Source organism: Acanthopagrus latus, chromosome 20 (genome assembly GCF_904848185.1).
Source record: "Acanthopagrus latus isolate v.2019 chromosome 20, fAcaLat1.1, whole genome shotgun sequence".
In the NCBI taxonomy this organism is placed as follows: Eukaryota; Metazoa; Chordata; class Actinopteri; order Spariformes; family Sparidae; genus Acanthopagrus; species Acanthopagrus latus.
Window position 1 is genome coordinate 16966118 of NC_051058.1, and position 21097 is coordinate 16987214.

At 40.8% G+C, this 21097-nt stretch overlaps 1 protein-coding gene and 1 long non-coding RNA gene across 5 annotated transcripts in view; one reads left to right on the forward strand and one right to left on the reverse strand.

Moving 5' to 3' along the window:
• LOC119010116 overlaps positions 1 to 19785 on the reverse strand; it is a 66529-nt gene extending 46744 nt beyond the window's left edge. The window contains exon 1 of one of the 2 annotated variants that reach the window (XR_005071907.1): positions 19266 to 19785. This is a non-coding gene — a long non-coding RNA (uncharacterized LOC119010116). The remainder of the gene's footprint in view (positions 1 to 19265) is intronic. The other variant, XR_005071906.1, reaches the window with a different exon arrangement.
• On the forward strand, positions 1158 to 21055 carry entpd1 (ectonucleoside triphosphate diphosphohydrolase 1). Of its 3 annotated transcripts, none has more exons than XM_037081992.1 (10): positions 1159 to 1342; positions 10664 to 10791; positions 11223 to 11340; positions 15045 to 15195; positions 15537 to 15696; positions 15838 to 16041; positions 16701 to 16958; positions 17657 to 17770; positions 17901 to 18038; positions 20407 to 21055. In XM_037081992.1, the coding sequence occupies exons 1-10, from the start codon at positions 1327 to 1329 to the stop codon at positions 20611 to 20613; spliced, it is 1494 nt and encodes a 497-aa protein (XP_036937887.1). In that variant the 5' UTR covers positions 1159 to 1326; the 3' UTR covers positions 20614 to 21055. The 3 variants fall into 3 exon arrangements, with proteins under 3 accessions (XP_036937890.1, XP_036937887.1, XP_036937888.1); XM_037081993.1 differs by lacking the exon at positions 1159 to 1342 and adding an exon at positions 9234 to 9476; XM_037081995.1 differs by lacking the exons at positions 10664 to 10791; positions 11223 to 11340 and having other exon boundaries at positions 1158 to 1342.
• The last annotated feature ends 42 nt before the right edge of the window (positions 21056 to 21097 follow it).

Below are 21097 nucleotides of genomic sequence, written 5' to 3' on the forward strand. Positions count from 1 at the left end.
CCTTGCCCTCACAGTGTGCACACCACTGGATAGATAGATATTTACCAAGACTAATGATGATTTTCATATTTAGTGACAGACTGATGGAGCGTCTGCAGATTCAAGCTGAATGATAGGACATCGCTGCTATCCTGAAGAAAATATTCTGCATGTCATTAAGAATTTCATTAAGCGAGGATTACTGTTGTCATAATAAATGTGTTTTTCTTTTAACACCACACAAAACACTGGGAGAGCTCTGAGCAAAATAATACCTCCGTCTGCAGCCCTGCCATTAAAAAAAAAACAACAAAGCATTCCCCCAATGCCACTTGCACTGATGGCGCTGTACACATTAGCATGCATAGTAATCACACCCATACATTAAGTGGTTTCTGCTGATGGTGGCAGATTTTTCTCATAATAGTATCAGTGCTGTCGGGTGGTGGTTTATTGTCGTGTTTAAAGTGTAGCCTGGAGTGTGAATTTGAATTGGACTCCCCCTGCGACCAGGGCTCAAACACAGACAGAGCTTTGTTTTTCAGCCTTGGATAAAAGTGTGTAAAACAAGCGCGCGCACACACAAACGGCACGCAGGTAGCAGTGTCCATGCCATGGCCCTGGTCTCAAGGTTTCACTATCATCCTGTGCTGACAGCTGTGCCACCCTGATTGTAGAAATCTTATGTAACGCCTAACTTTATAGGCTCTTTATTAGAGGTTAAAAACTTCACTGGAGCCATTAAGAGATAATTTCCAGAGTTCAGATTACATCTATTAAAACAAGGGTTTAAGGAAGCGACTGAGTTCACCCACTGCCTTTTCTCCTCTAAACCCTCCAGCTTCAGCTCTCATCCAGATCTAACAGTGCTTTCATGTTTGACCCACTTTTACAAGACAGAGACAATGGCAAAGAGAAAGAGAGGCAGAAGGAAAATGATGAAAAAGACACCAGTGGAAGTGAGTCAAGGCAGAGAGGCAGATTGAGAGGGAGATGGGGAGGGAAGCATGAAGAATGAGTGGAAGGATGACAGCGAAAAAGAAAATGACAAAGGTGTGGAGAGAGAGAGAGAAAGAGAGAGGAGAAAAGAGAAGGCAAAGCAGAAGGCGCCTGAGAAGGAGGGGAGTGGGCTGAGCAGGAGGGAGGAGGGAAGCTCTGCTTCTCCTAATAAAGCGAGTGTATGTGAAAGGAGGTGCTGAAAACGTTGGACTGAGCAGAGAGCTGTGTTACCAGAGAGAGAGAGAGAGGAAGAGAGAGGGCTAGAGAGAAAGAGTGTGTGAGAGAGAGGGGGAGACAAAGAGGGGCAAAGAATAGAAAGAGCATTGTGTTGCTGCTGAGAGAGAACCTATGTCTGCACAAAGAGGTAGGTGTACTGCTATGACTGGCACACACACACACACACAACTACACACACATGCATGCTCACACAAGTGTAGGAATTCCTTGTCACGCCGTGTACCCAGCAGTAGGATGTTGTAGCAGAAGTGTGTACAGTACATGTTAAGTGTCATGTGAGTGTGTGTTCTCTTCTAGCTGTGTGACTTACAGCATGTAGCGCGGGGCAGGTGTGTGACTTTTCCATAGCATGTGCAGAGCGTGTGTGTACCGGCAGCATTAGCAGGTGCCTCAGCCCATGTGTTTGTGTTTTTCCAGGGGGTTTAAGGTCTGTGTGAGTGTGTGCGAAGTATAAACAGTGACACACTTATGATCATGTGATCTTTATGCCAGGTTATCAAAGTGCATGAGACCCAGGGTAATTGCATTATATAATCTGCTAATTTAATTGCATATGATGGGGGCTGGTTAGTTTTATTACCAACATATCTGATGTATGAGTCAATATATTTATTGCCGTGCAAATGATTCAGAGCAATTAGCTAATTACTGTTTCAGCAATTCTGTTTCCTGGTCTGTATGAACCCTGTATGTGTTGACCAAAGTGTACTATATCAGCAGGATTTTTGATTGAGACAAATATTATTTGCACCGACAGTAAATGGTTTGTTTTAGGCTGACTAGTCATCAATAATTCAAGAACGTTTCACAATGTGACACCTGGCTCCGGATGTAGATTAAAGTCAGATGTAGATTAAAGTCCTTGGTTATTCAAAACAATGTCTCTCCAGGAACATTTTTTCCAAATACTCTGGATATCACTTTTACTCTGATTAAAGAAATAAAGAGAAATGAAAAGTAAATTCACCTCCACTAATTTAGGTCAGTGAATCAGTGAATTCAAAAATGTTTGTATTACAAAGGTCAGATTTGCTTGTGTTAACTGGATGATGCCTTATGTAAACTGAATGAATAAAGGGTCAAATGACAAAAACTTTTAATCTGCCATCCAGACGGTTTTGGTTTTATATGCCAAGGTTTTAAGATACACCGTATGTCTGCTTTCACAACCATAATGAATGAAAGTGAAGTACATTTTAAAAAGACAATCACAATGTGTGTCTCCGGAGACAATCTCCAGATTCCAGACATATATCTTTTACCCAAATTCTAAGGAATTCTTAAATTCTAAGCAACTTCAGTAACTACCTCAATTCTAAGGAACTTGAGTATTCAAATTAAATTCCATTCATCTCCACTTATTTGTGTGAAAGCAGACATCTAAAAGAAACCTGGAGGGATTAAATCAAAATGACTTTTTCTTTATTTTCATGAATGATATATTAAGGTATCACTGAATTCTTTCATGATTGGTTACGTATGGTGGTTCTTGAAAAAGTCTTACATAGATACTTTCGTATTTTATGTGCTTCCCCTTTTATTCTGAATTTCTGTATTGGAGCGTGGGCAGAAATCTTAAAACCTGGACAAATTAAACCACAACTGTCTTCATATTTAGGCATCACTAGAGGTAAGTAATTTGGGTGACTTGACAGTAATTTCAAAATATCACATTAGGGTTTGCTTTAAGCCATTTTGGTATCAACAGTGCTGATGCCAGCAATCCAAAAAATGTATACAAAAGTCCAGTCTGTTTATGTTAAGAGGCTGATAAGTTATCTACAGGGTCAACTGCCTCTCCAGTTAGATAAAAGTAAACACCATGGCACCACTGTGGAAATAATATTAGCTTTGTAGCTATTACAATCCAATGACTGATGTTTGACAAGATTATTTGAAATAAAACCACAATGGCTATAATTCACTCAGCTGAAGGTCAGGGTGGACAAGCCCAGCCCAGTTGGTGTCAGTCTGTCCTGTAGATGAGGTCAGACTGGACTCAAAATCAACGAGGACAGACCACTTGACTTCCCTGTGGCGGACAAAGAATGCTTCCTCTCATTTCTCATCATATGACGCTGCCAGAGGTTCCCTTTTTACAGGATGCGGCAGTTTCACAAAGCCAGAACAAAAAGTATTTATAGAGCTGCTTAGTGAACATTGTTGTGTCTTTCAACACCTAGAACAAAAAAAAGTTTGTCTGATTCTTTGGAAAAATTGAAGTGGATAGCACTGTAACAACTCAAGGACATTGTGTTGTATGAGGCACAGTTAAGTTTTGAACAATGGATGTTTCCCAGGCAATATGTTGATGGGGGGGGGGGGGGGGGGGGCAATTTTTGTGTTAAAGAGGAAAATAACATGGTCCATTTATTTGGAAGTGCACAAGTAATTGGAAGAATTCGACATATCAAATACAGTCTGCACTTTATCCATCATTGTTAAGTGCTTTCTATTCAAATTATTGTTACATCAACTTTCATTTACTGGGAGGGATCTAAAGTTAGGGTTCATTACTTAGGTATTTCTGTAGAGGTCAATTTGGCATTTTATTCGGTCTCAGCTACCATTTGACAATTTAGTCTCTCGGGGCAAGATCAAATGTTTCAGGGCTTCTAGAGAGCCTAGCCAATGTATAGAAAACGGATATCAGGGCTAAAACTCAAAGTGTGCTGTGATCTGAATAGTATTAACCGAATAGACAACAAGCTGAAACCTTAATCCTTCCCATACCAACACCTTGCCCTTGGCCAACAGATTTGAATGATTCATATGTAGATATATATTCAGAGAAATTGCACTTCATTGCACTTTTTGCTCCAGCCCAGGTATTAGACGGCTGCAGTCTGTAATAACCTTGCAGTTTACAGTATTACATTTGAAACAGCAGCTCTTTGTATGATCAGTAACTGGAATATTACAATAGTGAAACAATGTAAACTTTAGTGTGGTGCTATACCATCAGACGGTTGAGCAGATTCTGCTCTCAGACTGAAAGACTCCTCAATTCATTCTCAGCACTCTGACAAGACAAATTGTTTGAATATTAATTTCATGACTTATGCAACCTGGATAAGTCAGAAAGGACCTGGTTGCAGGCATTAAATATATGGTAATACAGCATCTCATTGGACTATGTAGGTCATATAGAGACATCAGTGTTACATAGAGACTGCTTCATAACCTGTTAACATTTCCTTAAAGTGGTTTGAAACTGCATGAAGGTTGAAAATACAGACCTGGATATGAGTACTTGCTGATTCTTGTTTACTGTAATGTAATAATTAAATAAGAATTTAATGCGGGTCTTTACCTTGTAATTGAGTGCTATGGCTAATAATACTTAGTTAAAGGATTTGGACACTTGTTTTACCACTGTGTTAGGCGAGTTGTGGTGAGTGCGCCTAGGCAACACGTGTTTTATCCCCATGATGTGCATTTACGCAAGTCCACACATAGGCTTATGACTTAAATGACCCTTACCACCAAGTGCAGCAAAACAAATGTAAGAGCTGCCTTACAGTTGTTTCGTCTTCCCGTCATCAGAAACCACACAGGCGATCTCACACCGTGTCACCCTTTGACTCATTGCTTAGTGCAAAGTAACAACCCGCTCAGTACCTGCTGATTCAGAACACCCTCCCTCTTCCCCTATTTCTGTCTCTCTTCCTCTGTTTTACTTTACTATCTTAGGACATTTATGAGTTTCAGATCAACAGGGGAGGAGACTCGCTTAGGTCTGTTATGTCATAAAAAAAAACCAAACAAGGATCCACTTGGTTTTCAACATTGTGCCAGCAGAACCTTTACAGTGGTGTGCTTTTTTGTGTGAGGACAACCCATTATGTGTACTGAAGGAGTATTTGCTGATCATTTAAACTGGTAAAAACCAGCTTGAACTTTAAATTGAAATCTTTCTAGTCTTACTTTAGATAGTTTAGAATCAGGACTTCAGTTTTAGATCACATCCAGGGTCAGGTTTAGGTAAACTTTAGATTAAAATTTAGGGATTAGGTGGTGAATATAGTCAACAGTCATCTTGACACAAGAAGAATGTGTGTGTTAGGGGTTTAAATTGATCTGTGCTGTGATTGTTATTTTATGTGTGACAGTTGTTGAACATTGTTTCGTAGGTGAATGACCTGACCGCTGTTCATTCAAACAACACTCATGTCTGCTGCTTGCAGACATGAGTGTTGGTTTTTAACATAATAAGTTTATGTTAAAACCTTGTCTACTTGGACAGTGTGTTTTTTCTTTGCTTCCTGATTCCTGAAAATGAAAAGTAGGTTCAAGCACCTGCTGATGTTTTTGTGTCCACTTAGTTGGCTAAAGAGCTCTTTAAATTCTTCAAATATTTGCATTAAACTCATAAAAAGAGCACTCAGAAGGATACACTGAGTGATAGCAGATGTTATGTTTCCCAATCCCATTTCTGCTCTCCTTTTCCCACTATTTTGTCATGCCCTAGCTTGAACCATCATGCCCCAACCTCCACAGTACAGCGTGTTTAGAGGTTGGAATTGGAAATGCTGTGGCGCAAGCGTGATTGTGTGGTGTTAGTGTCACTGTGTATTTGTGCATCTGCAAACACTGGTGGACTCAGGGAGGGGTGCAGGGGAGGCCAGGGAAAATGGCCCCTTGCATCCCCCTATGGTAGATAAAACATGATAAAATGCCCTGTCGGGTGCCATTCCAGTGGACGAAACATAATAAAGTGCCCTCTAGGGTGTCCTTCCAGTGGACAAAACGTGGTTAAGTACCATCTAGGGTGCCCTGCCGCAAAGAGCAGGTGCCTTTTTCTAAAAAGGTTTTCACCCCTGCCCCTCAAACATCCTGAGTCTGACCCCGGCCCGAAAATCTGTGTGCCTGAGACTGAATCTGAGTGAAGACAGTCTTCGAAAGTGACGACATTTTGGACCTTTGTCACTTCTTTACAAAGTCAAAACTTCAGGGTTTGGATTAGATTAGGTGTGGGATGGGGTTAGGCATTGTACTGTGATCAATAGTGAATGAATGTCAATAAAATTCCTCACAAGTGCAAATGAACAAGCCTGTGTGTTTGTGTGGCCTGAAAGCCGGTATTTCAGTCTCTGTTGATGTGCCAAGAGAGTTCCCTCCATGATCTCATGCACGTAATTTGCTGCTCAGGTAAGCCCTGTTTTCTGTCTCGACATGTGTTTGTGACTACGTGTCTGTATCTGTTTATTCGGCTGCCAACAGCATCATCAGCAGTACCTGAGGTAACAGTCTTTCCATTCTTTAATCTGACTGATTAAAGTATGGAAATACTTTTGATTGTTAACTTCCATCTCTCTCTGAACATTTCTCACACTTACAGTAACAGGAAGGAAAGGGAGAAGTCCAGCTCAGTGTGAGGCAACCTTTGCTGCTTTATTGTGTACAATTTTCCCACTGAGACTTTGTTGTACAATGAAGCAGGAGTTGCGTAATTGGAGCCAGCTGTCATTAATGGAGTCATTAATGCCAAGGCTGGTTGTTTACCCCACCAGCAGACACATCACAGATGTTGTCTCATATTTCATATGTGCTAGACTAACAGCTTTGTAATGAGTCTAACTCAATGCATGTGAAGATGTTGTAAAACAAGTAAACATGTGTGGCAATCACATGTGGTTTTATTCACTGCGGCTAAATGCCTTCGAGGAATGGTTTGATGAATCCCATAATCAGACTGAAGCCAGACGCTGGCCTTGTGTCATGCAAGTCAGACAGTAATGCAGTCATGGTGAGTGGTCGGACCCCCACTCAGATCGGCGCTGCATGAGCTTTTGATGGCTAAGAACAATGGGGCTAAACTGCGATATAGAGGCTGTCTGGGTTGTTACAGACCAATGTATTTCACATTTTTCCCATAAAATTAAAAAAAGTTAATTCCTCTTTAAACTCACATGTTTTGTCCAAACTATAAAAAGGTTGAGCCAACTTATGTTTTAATTGGATTTTGTTTTTTAGGATACTTTAAATACTTCAATCAACTTTTAACAAAGCCAGAATGTTAAAGGATTTAATAATACTACTTTTATAAATCACAAGGTACATAAATGTGAGACACAATCTGGAGACACTTTAATGATCCGGCCTAATCGTTTTTAGATGCAAAATGTTTCCATTCCTTGACAAAAAGTCAAGGTCAACTTCCTGGCTTTTTCTGACCTTTTAACCACACCTCACAGTCTTCATTTAATCAGTACTGCATTGTATTACTCCTCCAGACAAATAACACACCCTTTTTTGACTGACTGTGAGAGCTTTCTCTGTTTTATATAATCATTATCGTTTTTTAATTAAAGTTCAATGATTCTTTTGGATCGCCTCCTTGGGTCATATGACCCACCTGTTAGTTTCCGTTCAACAGACACATTGGAAAGCTTGTTCCCTTCATAATTCTTGTCTACACTTTTCCCATCAGGCTCTGTGCCATTGTGTTTTTATCAAAAAGAAAATAGAGTCAGGATGGTGAAATCTGCACAGAAAGATTATATGATCTGCAACTGATGGTTTTTTTTTCCTGTGATGAAATCTCGCTTTTTTTTTCTTTTTCTTTTCTTTTCTTTTTTTTTTTTACACACTAATGGTGCAATAAAATGAGCCACACAAACTGCTCAAGGCCGCATGCATGCCACAGATGGTTTGCATCCTTTACCACCTTTGTCTAAAAAATAAAATCCAGGGCACACTCTGAAGTTGGAACATAAGCTAGACATGCCTTAACAAGACTTAAAAACAAGTGTGTTTTGATGCATGTTTGTATGATGATGAGGTGTTTCTGCCTGACATTATGTCCTGGTAGTTGTCTCTTTATTGTCCTAACACTGCTCCAGCAAGGCTTCTTCAGCCATCCTTGGATTTGGTTCCATTATCTGGCAAAGTTTAACATTACGCTGTTAACCCAAGGGTGACACCAGAAGTTTTTAATTTTTCAACATCTGTGACTGTAATCCATAGGTCAAATTTTAGCTTAAGACAACCAGAGACTGGTCGCGTGTCTCACTTCGCTTTTTATCCTAATTTGTACATTTTAAGTCAGTCTGTGCTTTAAATATGACATTGCTTTCATTTAAATGCATCAGCACAGAGACAGTCTAGCTGTAATTCCACTTTCCAAATTCCAACTGAGGGATACAACTGGCCTCCCTTTCAGATAACATGGTGAGTAAATAAACAGCCAGACCACTGCCAGACTGTCTCTGGTTTAGACAGCTGGTGGGTCATGTTTGAAAAATAGCCATGAACTTTGATTGTTTTCTCAGAAGTGGTATGGTCAAACAATTACAGGATGCTTTATGGTGGCTGCATGTGTGTGTATGCATGTGTTTCCTTAATGCTGAGAGGTTTTGAGTCACACAGCTCCCTCGGGGGGGTGAGGATAAGTGACATAACTACCAAGATGACAGTAACTCTCTTGTGCATGTTTAAACATGCGTGTTCGTGCATGTGGTGTAGCAAGAGAAGAGATCAAATTTGCAGGCAAGTCATGTTTAAGGTCTGCAGACACACAAACACACACATACACAATGTCTCCAGTAACAGCTATTGTTTTAACAAACACAAATAAGGACACACACACACACATACACACACACACACACCACCTCGGAGAAAAGCAGGGGATTCCAATCCGTCACAGAGATGACATCACAGCCTGCCAGTAATAAAAAAAAAAAAAAAAAAGAAAAAAAAAAAGAAAAAAAAGAAGCTAAACAAGGGAGTCCCCACTTCCCCTCCCTCCTACACACAGAGAGAGGAGAGGGAGAGAGTAGTGCATTAGTTCACAGAGAGGAGTGAGAAAGTGCCGGAGAGAGTCCCTTTTAAGGGGTTCACACACACACACACACACTTTAGTCTCCATAGTGACCAGCTCTGCTGCCCCAGCTTGGGGAGGAAATGCCAAACTCAGTGCTTCAGAGAACTACAAAAACACACACACACACACACACACACACACACACACACACACACACACACACACACACACACACACACACACACACACACACACACACACACACACACACACACACACACACACACACACACAGAGCTCTGTTCTAATCCTCTGTCCGGCCACGACGGAAAAACCTCTCCTCATCTTATCACTCCGCTACCTCCCTCTGTCTATTCTCTCCTCTCCCTCGTCCTCCCTCTCTTTCTCTCTTTATCTCCCTCTCCCTCCCTCTCTCCCTCTCTCCCTCCGTCCCTCCCCTGTCAGTGGTACTTCATTGAAGTAGACAGCAGAGGTAAGTGCGCTCTTCCGCTCTCTGTTAGCTTGTGGCTTGCTGCTTTAACACACTCCAAGTTTTAGTTTGTTGTGTGTTTTCCCACAGTAGACAAAGGTCAGGTTTACTATCACTCCTGCAGGTCCTGTTCATGCAAAAGCAGCTGTGTCTGTGCGTGTGCCTTTTCTACTCTACAATCTGATCAGTCTCAGTGTACTTTGCCAGCTGTCATGTTCACCTACGTAGCTTCTGCCAGTTTACTTAGCGTGTTAATAATCAAACAACTGGAGTGTGTGTGTGTGTGTGTGTGTGTGTGTGTGTGTGTGTGTGTGTGTGTGTGTGTGTGTGTGTGTGTGTGTGTGTGTATTTACTTTTCCAATTCAGACCGGTGTCTTCTTCATCACTTTTTTTTAATCACAACATTCATGTCAATAGAGACGTCCTGTTACACCTGTTTTGTCAGCCCGTTTTGTTCCTAGATAAATTGTGGATGTATAAGCTCATATTATCCACAATAACATGAGCGTGTGTCTGCGTGTGTCTGTGTGTGTAAACAGTGGAAACTTAATGAAAACTAAGAAAGCAATGTGGGAGCCAAACAAAGCAGCACTAGACCATATATACTCAGGATTAAAATAATACCTGAAACAGGATGTTGAAAATATTAATCACTGTTAGCTAACTCTGAGTCACTGCTTTAATCAAAACGTTTCCTGAATACCATTTTGATTGATGCCAGCTGTTTGTACAAAACGTTTCAGCCATTTCCTCAATAATAAGCGTGAAAATGGTTTCCCTTTAATCGTCTCCCAAAGGGGAAATCTTCTTGATCTTTCAGCATTAGCTCAGAATTTCGGTGGAATACCCTTACGAAACGTGTTGAGGCTGAATTAACAACCTTCACTTGATTTACCCAACAGCTTGGAACGAGTTCAGACACAAAATGAGAAATCCATCTGTAGTCCTTGGTAACAAAACAACACAATTAAACACTCTCTGCGAAAACCCCTGGATGGACTCTCTCTCATACATTCAAACATGCTGTGACATCACTCACATCTGGATGCAAGACTGTCTAACACAACCCCTCTCCTTCCCCTTCCTGCCCCCGATCTGTCCCCATCTTCCCCCCTCTCCCCCCACCCCCGGCAAACCCTCTCTCCTCTCCTTCCTGTCTGTCTGTCTGTCTTTCCCACCCACGCTCACAGAGATGAAAGAGAAGAACCCCTGGCACAAGCCCGTGACCATCATCATCACTGTGATTGGTGTCATAGCGATTGTTGCCTTGGTGACAGTAGCGGTTTTGCAGAACAGGCCCCTCCCCCAAAAGTACAAGGTATAGTGGAGGAAAATGTTAAAAATGTTGTAGGCTGTTTCCTGAGCGTGTAAGAGCCCGGTGCTTTACTGTGGGATCCACAAGCCAAATACAGTCTCCTGTTAACCTGGTACTGGTTTTAGAAATCCATCACCAAATAAGGTCAGATGATGATGACGATGATAAGAATTATTAGTCACCACTGCTTTTTACCATTAAATTTAGGCCCATTTCATCTCACAGCTACACTTTATGGATTGTTGGTTTACTCCACACTTTCAGCACTAAACTAACATTTTTTTCTGATAAAAGTAGTTGTAGGAAATTTGTCCGTGGGCTATACAATCATACCACTGAAGGTTTAAACAACACATCCTGATGGAACTCATCTAGAGTTAATGTCACTAAGCACTGAGCTGAAATTCCTCCCTCTGTCTGTCTCCACACTTCAGTATGGGATTGTGTTGGATGCTGGTTCCTCCCACACAGCTCTGTATATCTATGAGTGGCCAGCGGAAAAGGATAACAACACTGGAAGAGTTGAACAGACACATTCCTGCAAAGTCAAAGGTACAAGCTGCACAACTGCCCTCACATTCATGCATTCATACGACTGCTTATGTAAATGTCCAAGGAAGTGCAACCTTAGGCTTGTATGTATATGCACGGGTACTTTACTTAGTGTGCTAATGGTTATTAAATATGATAGTTGTATCTTAAACTTTGAAAATATATTTGAAAAAGTGTAAAAATTAATTAATTATAAATACTGGCCTTGTTAATGGTCAGTCAATTATTTATTCATACATCACAGATCACTAGTTAATTATCAATATGAATAACTCTTGGCACAGAATGTAAATAGGGATGGGAAATGATATGATTTTATTGACACTACTGCCATTGTCAGCTCCTGTGAGTTCACTCCTTATGATTGGAGGATTAGTCTTTGCCCAGAATAAACCTGATTAACTTTTGGTCCGGATCCAGATAAAGGGACAGATCCAGGAATTTCTTCTAATTTTCTTCATTTAAAGTCACCACTAAACCAAAAGCCAAGTGATACTTGCTCCTGCATATTAACATGTTTCCTGTAAAAACAGTGAGGTAGGGAGTGACTTGATTGCTGGTTATAGTAGCCAGTAGTTACTTTGACACCATGCAACTAGATGTCAAAGTAGCTAACTCTGCCCAACCGTGAGCTCCTGGTGAAGGAAGCCGATTAAGTAAGAGAAGTGCTTGCCAAACATGCTCCAATGCAACTGCCAATTTGATGATAGGGAGTGCAGGACCAAGGTGGTTTTCTTGCCAGGTTTGGCGTCCTGGCAACCACGGGCCTAAAGTTAGTCAGCCTAATGTTGGCTGCATGAGTAAATGAGCAGGCAGTAACCATCTAACAACAGCTAAACTCCGTAAATCCCCGCAGTACTGGATTCCCTGTCATTATCTGTGATGATTCCCTGTCATCATCTGGTTACAGCTAGTCCCAGCTTGCGTTTGGTCCCAAAGCATCAGGTTCCAACACAGGTTAATTTTGCGGTTAATTTGGCAACAAGTACAACCATCATTTTATCAGGAAGCTCACAAACATTTTCTTGTGATCAGAAAACATGGACTTCATTATATATGATCCAGTTTCACCCAAAGCAGTGAAAAAAAGTTAAAAATGTGTGTTTTTGTACAGTAGCCTTATGTGTGAGGTAAAGCCCCCCGAAATGGTTTGCTCTGGCAGTGTCTTTCTGACATGAAGGCTGAAGATTGATTGATGGTTGGACAGCATGAAATTATTGCTTCAAATAGGTTGGTTCAAGCTTCCATAAACACATGACATTTTTGCGCTCTACTCAGTTCCAGTTTGGTTTATAATAGAATCTGACATGTTGATTAATCAGGTCGACCAGTCAAATGGACAGCTCAATTGATTTCTTCATGGATAAACTCAATACTTGCTTGGTCTAAAAATAATGGCATAAAATAGTGAAGAATATCCATTATAATTTCCTACAGCCAAGCTGACTTTCTTATATGTCTATTTTAGTCCAACCAACTGTCCAAAAACAGGAATAAATTAATCACAATCTAGGACAGAGACAAGAAATAATTACCCACAATGGAGAAGCTGGAACCAATAATTGGTTCATATATTTGCCCAAAATATCACTGAAACAATCACCATAGTTGCAGATTAATTTCCCAACCAGTGACTAATGAATTAATCATCTAATCATTTCAGCTCTAATCTTCTTATCCTCTGTAAAAGAGTTGCAGGGCATCTGCAGCCAAAATTATTAAAAACTCATCAACATTGACAACACGACACTTGGAGATATGAATGTAAATTGGACATGAATCGTTGTATTGTAATGATTTACTTGCATTTATTGCTGCAGAACTGATGACTCATTTAAAAGTGACCCAAGAAACCGCCAACACTACTAATGACTTAATTACTTTGAGATTGCCAGATGCGGAAGTATTCCAACAAATAATTAATCATCCATCAAGACATTAGCTACAAGACAACAATTCATAGAAAGTGGAACCAACTGTGCTTGTGCTGTGTGCCTCATCCTCAGGGCATGTTCTTATGCAACCAATTGTTCTTGTTGAATGTTAAAGTGCTTTTAATACACATCATATAACAGCTAACAGTTGATTTAACAATTGCTTTTTATCTCTCAGCCGTTGGTGTGTGCCAGCCTCCCTCGCAATGTAATTTACATTGGTTATCAATGCTTTTCTTACACACAAGACAGCGATTCACAGACAAAAGGACCAACCAGCGCCTCTGAGTAAGATTTGTTTGTAACTACAGCGCCCAATTTATTTTTACTGTGCCTTTTTACGAGCTGTTTTAAACAATGTCTTAAGCAGTAGAAGTCAAGGTATTGCACAACAAACCAAAGCATTGCTCCTTTTCCACTCATAATCAGAAACATGTAAAATAACACAAGTATCATTTAACCAGGTACATAAAGTGAGAGGTTAACACATGAACCTAAGCTGTGTTCCAAAACATGTCTTTTTCATGACACTGCGCTTTGAACTTTGACCCTCTGTTCATACAGCCATTGTACTTCATAGCATGAAATCTGATGTAAAATTGGAAAAATATGTTGTTCAGAATGTGAAGTATCCTCTACTGTGGGCTAAAAATGTATACTGCTGCCAGATGTAGGAGGACATCCTGGTATTTTTGACATACCATATTTTAACATGTATGTATTGGGACTAAGCCCGATCCTAATACACCCCTTGCCCCTGCCACTCAGCCTTACCCCTATGCTTTGCATGTTCACTTCTAGGGGTAGGGAGTCCCAATATTTGTTGGGATAGAGAGATAGGGTGAAGTGTTAAGGCTTCATGGCCTTTCAAACCCAGGGTTGAGAGAACTCTCTTCAGTTTTAATATATTATGGTCATTTTCTTTATTAAAAAAAGGTATAAAACAATCGCAACCAGTTTCCTAACATCTCTCAAGGTCTATGTTACATTAGCATTAGCCAAGTTGCTGCAATTCATAACGCTCCTCTAATATCACAACGAAAATTATTGTTAGCCCATAGAGCATCGCTAATGCTAGCGGCCAGAAACGAGTCAGTGTTCTTTTTTATTTGATGGCTTGACCAATAGTGTGACGTTGGAGCAAATGAACCGCAAGCGTCCATGCTTTTTTGTATCTATCAGATTAATGGCAAATGGCATTGTGATAACACCAGGATTGCCACAGTAAACACAAGAGAAATCAGCACAGCAAAAGACGCCATGTTAGGAATGTCAGTTCGTAACATTACAAGGGAGCTTTCAACAAATGCTCCTTGTAACCTTGTTCCGAAGGGCAAGGGATCACTCCAAAACAAGGTTAAGGGAAAAAAATGGAGATGGAATTGGGCCTAAATCTTGTTCTGTTAGTATGGGTATTGAGATGCAGCCCTCCTCTACGGGAGGATGTGTACACTCGTGCTGGATATCTGATCAGGGACACTCTTGGCTGTAATTTTGCCCACTGGGAAGCTCAAATGGAACTTAAGGGTACTACTTCCTCAGTGGAGGGTACATCAGGCACGTTTACAGGAAACAGACATCTTGATAACAACTTCGCCGAGCTTTCTCTGCCATAGCAAATTCCCATCCTTATTCTTAAAGTAGTAAAGATGACCTTTAACTCCCGAACAGGCGAGCATCTTTGAACTTCAGGCTCTTATTAAGTTTTATGGCCCCTCAGTTTAGATCAACTGACTTCAAACTCTTCTTGACATTTTGCTCAACTCACAGGTCCAGGCATCTCCAGCTATGCGCACGATCCATTGAAGGCGGGGGAGTCGCTGAGAGTGTGTATGCAGGAGGCCGAGCAGTGGGTCCCAGGGAAAAGACACCAAGAGACCCCCCTTTATCTGGGCGCTACTGCAGGAATGAGACTGCTGAAGTACGGCATGCACATTCAAATGCATCCCTAAATCAAACATAAAAACACGTATCCATTAAAGAGTAATACAGCCTGCCTTTTCATGCTGCCACTGAGGTGACTTCCACCCAAGCTTAAACTCTGTCATTATGTTCACACTGGCAGCGGAAGTGCTGCTATCTGCAGCCTTTTCCTTCCTCCTGTTTTGTGATTTATCTCCACTTGAACTGCCACAGCAGCAAATATGCTACTGTCAAATCCATTATATGCAACACAGTCTATTTATTATTTATAGGCTCTGGTATTGATGTGAATTATGGATGTGAGTCACTCTAATGAATTTGTGTTGTGTGTTCCTGCAGTAAAGAGAACAGTTCTGCATCAGACGAAGTCTTAAAGGCTGTGGAGAGTGCCCTGCAGAAGTTCCCCTTTTCCTATCAGGGAGCCAGAATACTCAGTGGCCAGGAGGAGGGTGCCTTCGGTTGGGTCACGGTCAACTACTTGGACGACCGCCTCACACAGGTCAGTGCGCATGTGTTTGGACGCATATTACGCATGTTAGATTTTCTCCTTTGCGATGTGCTTTCTGTGTGCCAGTCAGTGTGGATCTGCCAGTGCCCACCCACTGTGAACTAACTTCACTGCCTTTTGTCTCTGCTACAGGGCTTGGACACCACAGGTGCTCTTGACCTTGGAGGGGCCTCCACTCAGATTAGCTTTGTATCTGACAAATTTGACGGTTCAGAGTCACCGAACAACTCAGTGACCTTCCGACTCTATGGAAATGATTATAACCTGTACACTCACAGCTTCCTGTGTTACGGGAAAGACCAAGCACTACGTTTGACACTGGCACAACAGACTCAGGTAAATTTTGAGGTCTCAGGAATATTTATTTTTCTCTGTTAACATCAGCTGTGTTTATATCTAACTGTCAAGCTAACTTTTGAAATAGCACAACAAAAAAAGAATGTGGTTTAAAGTGAATAAACTAAGTAAAGCATAGTTTTAACAGAAGTCAGTGGCATAGGCTATATTGCAAATGACTGCAATAAGCAGAGTAAAAGATGTAGAGGTCGCTAACAGAGAGCAAAAACCAGTTCTGTTGTGGTTTTCCATCTAAAATGGTAAGATGCTCTTTTTGAATGACACCATGGTCTCCTCATTAGTCCACATGTACATGTTGCTACTACTGGCTGGATTTTCGCACAGTATGGGATTATCCCAAAGGCCACCAAAAAAAAAAAAAAAAAAAAAAACTTCTTCTCTGCTCTGGGAGCAGAAACAGCCATTTGAGGTAAATGTTGTATATTTAAGTGCATGAAGTCTTTTTGTTGAAAAAAGCTTCAAATAGTTCAATACTTTCAATTGTGCATTAAAAATACATTGATGAAACATGGCTGTTAATAGACTGTTTAAATCTTAAATAATTTGAGACTTAGTCTTTAGGATTTGATGTATTGAAATGTGCAATGACATTGAATTTGATTAGTTCCCTCTCTGTCTTTTACACCTCTCTCTCCTAGTCAGGTCAAGCAAGCATATTAGATCCTTGTTTCAACCCTGGCTACACTGCAGTGAAGAACTACTCAGTCCTCTATGACAGTCCTTGTGTGTCAGAACGAAAACCCCAGACAGCTCCAGCAGCCTTCAATCAAACGGGCAAAGGAAACTTCAAAGAATGCCAGGAAGTCATCAAAAGCATCTTCAACTTTACCCACTGCAAATACAGCCAGTGCTCATTCAACGGGGTCTTCCAGCCACTACTGCAAGGGCCATTTGGGGTAATGTCACACAGTGTTTGTTTATCACCATCTTTCAGTGGCCTGTGTTGTTTGGAGAGTCACACAAACAAACCACAGGGTCTATATAACACTGATCTATCAGTTGTAATCATTAAGTCACAGTTCACTGAGCAACTTGTGTTTTGGGCGTGACTTGTCCTTATCAATAAACAATGATTGGAGCTTTGAGTGCTCCTTGTTCACTCAAATGTTCATGATTTGGAGCCACAAATTAATAATTTGTTTTCTTGCTCATCAAGCTAGTCTTATCTAGCCACACAAATAGTTTGGTTTTATTTCATTTATCCCTGAGATTTTTGACAACACCCCAGTGTAATGTAGGTGAATGGTATTTTATTTGTAGTACACAATATTCAACACTTGTCTACGGATATATTTGAGTTAGTAAGGCAAGAAAAAGCATTGAGCGTCTATGCTAGCTACTTCTATGAACAATTTAATCATAAACCACACTAGTTGTGTAGATATGAATAGTGATGACAGTTTAAATAGTCACACACACACAACGCACAAACTACACTGAAAATCTTTACAATTAGTGTAAAAGCATTTTCAATGTATTATGGATTTTGGAGGGACAAGTTAGACTGTTGTAGGATCCACAGTCTAAGTAGTTATTGGAAAATATAGGACAGGAAGGGACAAGTTCATTTCTTCCTCTCTGTGTCTTTCTTTAGGCTTTCTCTGCTTACTACTTTGTGATGAACTTCCTCAATCTCACTGATACATCTATTCCCCTGAAAACTGTCGAGGATAAGCTAAAAAGCTTCTGCTCAACTCCTTGGAATCAGGTCAGGGCATAATTATGCATCCATTATACGTGCACAAAAAAAAATTCTGCCATATTTATCCACTTTCTTGTCTTATCTATGTCCTCCAGCCTGCCCATACTGTACATTGATGATATCACTGCTTGAACAGATAATGCAGCAGCATCCAGGGGTTAAAGTGAAGTATCTGGCTGAGTACTGTTTCTCCGGCACGTACATACTCACCCTGCTGACAGAGGGATACAAGTTTGACCAGACGAGCTACTCCAACATAAAATTCATTAAAAAGGTCAGTAGATCACAGTCCACTCCTTTCCTATCTCACACACCCCAAAGCTGTGCCTCTTCCTTTAAGTCATATCCTACAGTGTTGATAACCTTCTGGATAACCTCAGCTGAGCAAGGTACTAACAGCATCTATCCACAGTAGTTCCAAGACAAATATTCAACGGTGAATGTACCTAACCTCTGTGAAGCAACAGTCATGCTGCACTTGGCCTTGAATGGAAACAAAGCCGTTCCCATCTGACACGTTACTCAATACCAGGACTGAGTAAAATGGACTAAATGGACTCACAGACTGTGTATAGGGTTTTTTCTTTTTTTGTACCTTAGCAAAGAATTCTAATTTGTCTCACACTTACCAGTTTGCACACACTTATATACCAAGGGGTTCTTTGTCATTTTGGAGAAGTATTTCAAACTCTGAATTTGAATATTTACAATATGATGTGATAAGACAAACTTGGTTATATTCATTTTCTCCACATCTGAATAAACAAGCTGTTCTCAGAGGAACATAAGGTCCTCAGAACACTGTTTGAAGCTACAAAGGTGGCAGGGTCCGCCACATATAAACAAAGAAAAGAGGTAGTAAATGTTGTTGTCCTTCAGGGTCAGTTTTATGATGAAAACTAAAAGAGTTTGGTTATTTAGTCCTTTTCAGCATTTAAAACAAAAACAGTCACTGAAGATTTCTATTGTTGATTAAAATGTCTTCCCCAAAACTGTATAGATCATATTAAATGTGTGAATATAGACAGCAACACATGGTGCTCTCAATGCAAGCCAAGGCTTTAACATATACTACTCAAAATTAGGTAGGGCTATTGGGATATTTTTCGTGTTTCACTTGATGAGGCTTCTTCAGTTCTCACAAACTGGAGGGGAGTTACAAGCTTTTACAGTCTGTGTGGGAGTGTCCTTACAGAGTCGTTAAAGACATGTGTGAGTCCTTAGGGCCACTGCTGAGTCGTTTCCAAACCGGCATTCATGTGGGTTGCTAGGGCTAGGTGTGAATGGTTGTAAAGCTGTCTGGGAAGGGAACTCAGCACTGCATTAAAGGTGGGTGATAAGTATTGTCGTAGGCCACCTCCATTACTTATTAATTCGTTAGGGTAAAGTACAGCACACTTACAGGAGCACATCAGCAGTGGACCCTTAGAGGCTAGACCGAGCTAGCTTGCTGGAAAAACAACAAACCGTTGGTCCCAAAAACACAAGAGCTGGTTCTTACCTTGGACTCGGGCTTAATGGCGGGTCAAACTTAAGTGAGTGTCCACTTATTAGTAGCGTCAGCAGTCAAACCACAGAGTCATGAAGCAAAAAGCGACCCGTAACTTGCTAAAAAGACGTCAGCTGTGTCGAAGACGGTGCGGTTGTAATGGCCGCGCTGCGCACCTGGGTGAATCTGATTGGACGTTGACTGTCAACCGGTTGCTAGGCAGCGAGAATAGCTGTAACTGTATGGAAGATCAAAAGTGTCACGTAAAACGTTTATTAGTACAAGATTTTACAAATTAATGAATTAGTCCGTAAATAAGCAGATTATGTTGCAAAGCATCTAAATGAATTATACATATAATAATAATAATAATAGTGAGTTATTTTATGTGGATAACATAACCTATTGAGAGAGTTTAGAAAATAATATATTATTCAATATACATTTTTTTTTTTTATGCCTCACAAACTCAATAAACAAACTGACCATAAAGGACAACACAATTTCATACAGCTTTGCTTTGTTTCTTTTTGGCGGACCCTGCCACCTTTCTAGCTTCAAAGACTGTTCTTGGAACCAGCGATGACAGCTTGTTTATTCAGATATGGAAAAATGAATACATGTTTAGTTTGTATTATTACCTCATTAATATAATAAATATTACAATTCTTAGTTGAAATTTCTTCCCCAAGACTGCATAGTGCCCCTTTTAGCATCAGCACTGCTATTTAAGAGAAATGTCACATTTAAATAATGTAGAATTCCACATATGTGACAAATATAAGGAAATGCCAACATAGAGTTTCTTAGTAGACATTCACTACAGCTTCAGTCTGTCACGACACAATCTTTCAAGTCTTTAAACTCCAAACTATATCCCCTCATGGTGTGTTTTTTTGATGATGACTGGCGTGCCGTGTTGTGTGGAAGACTCCTGTTGGATTTTATTTGGGCTGATATCTGTGAATGATGATCTTGCTACTCATCAAACTTTCAGTAACTCCCTGTTTCTCCCCTTACTTATCCATTTTCCCCTTTAAGTCTGTTTTCAACTACAGTCTGAATCCGCCCAAACTGTGTCAAACAGCATGTGTCAACAAATGACAGTGAGCAGTGACAATTTCCCTCTTCCTGTGTTTGTGCTTGTGTCCAGATAAAAGGCAGTGACGCAGGCTGGACGCTGGGCTACATGTTGAACCTGACCAACATGATTCCGGCCGAGGCTCCCGACTCTCCCCCACTACCCCATGCCGGCTACGTCTCCATAGTCACCATCATGGCGGTGCTGCTCTTCATCCTTTTCATCGTCAGCCTGCGTCCTCTCTGGCCCCGCTGCTCCAAACAGCCACAGATCGTATAAACACACGCACAGATGTACAGCATGAGTGACGGCGGAGGGAGGAGGGCTTGTATGTGAGTGTGATGGTGTACGCAGCTCTACTGATATGCGAACAACACTTTTCCAGCCTTTGTGGGGAGGTCAAAGGTTAAGGTCTGCTGCACAACAACCGTCCTGCGGCTCATGTTGATTCAAGGACATTTTCAGAAGGGACAAATACTTTCTCACACTGGGGAGTGAGTACTGCCACTGTACATTGAAGGACTGTGTGTGTGTGTGTGTGTGTGTGTGTGTGTGTGTGTGTGTGTGTGTGTGTGTGTGTGTGTGTGTGTGCGTGTGTGCGCGTTTGAGTATGAGTGTGTGATTTTTGAATGTGTGCACCCGCATCAGTCTGCATGTTTGTGTCTCGAATTACAATGTGAATATGACACTGTATAAAATAAAATAATCCAAGTTTATGTAAGACGCTTGATCGGCTTGTCATTTGTACATTTGCAAAGAAATA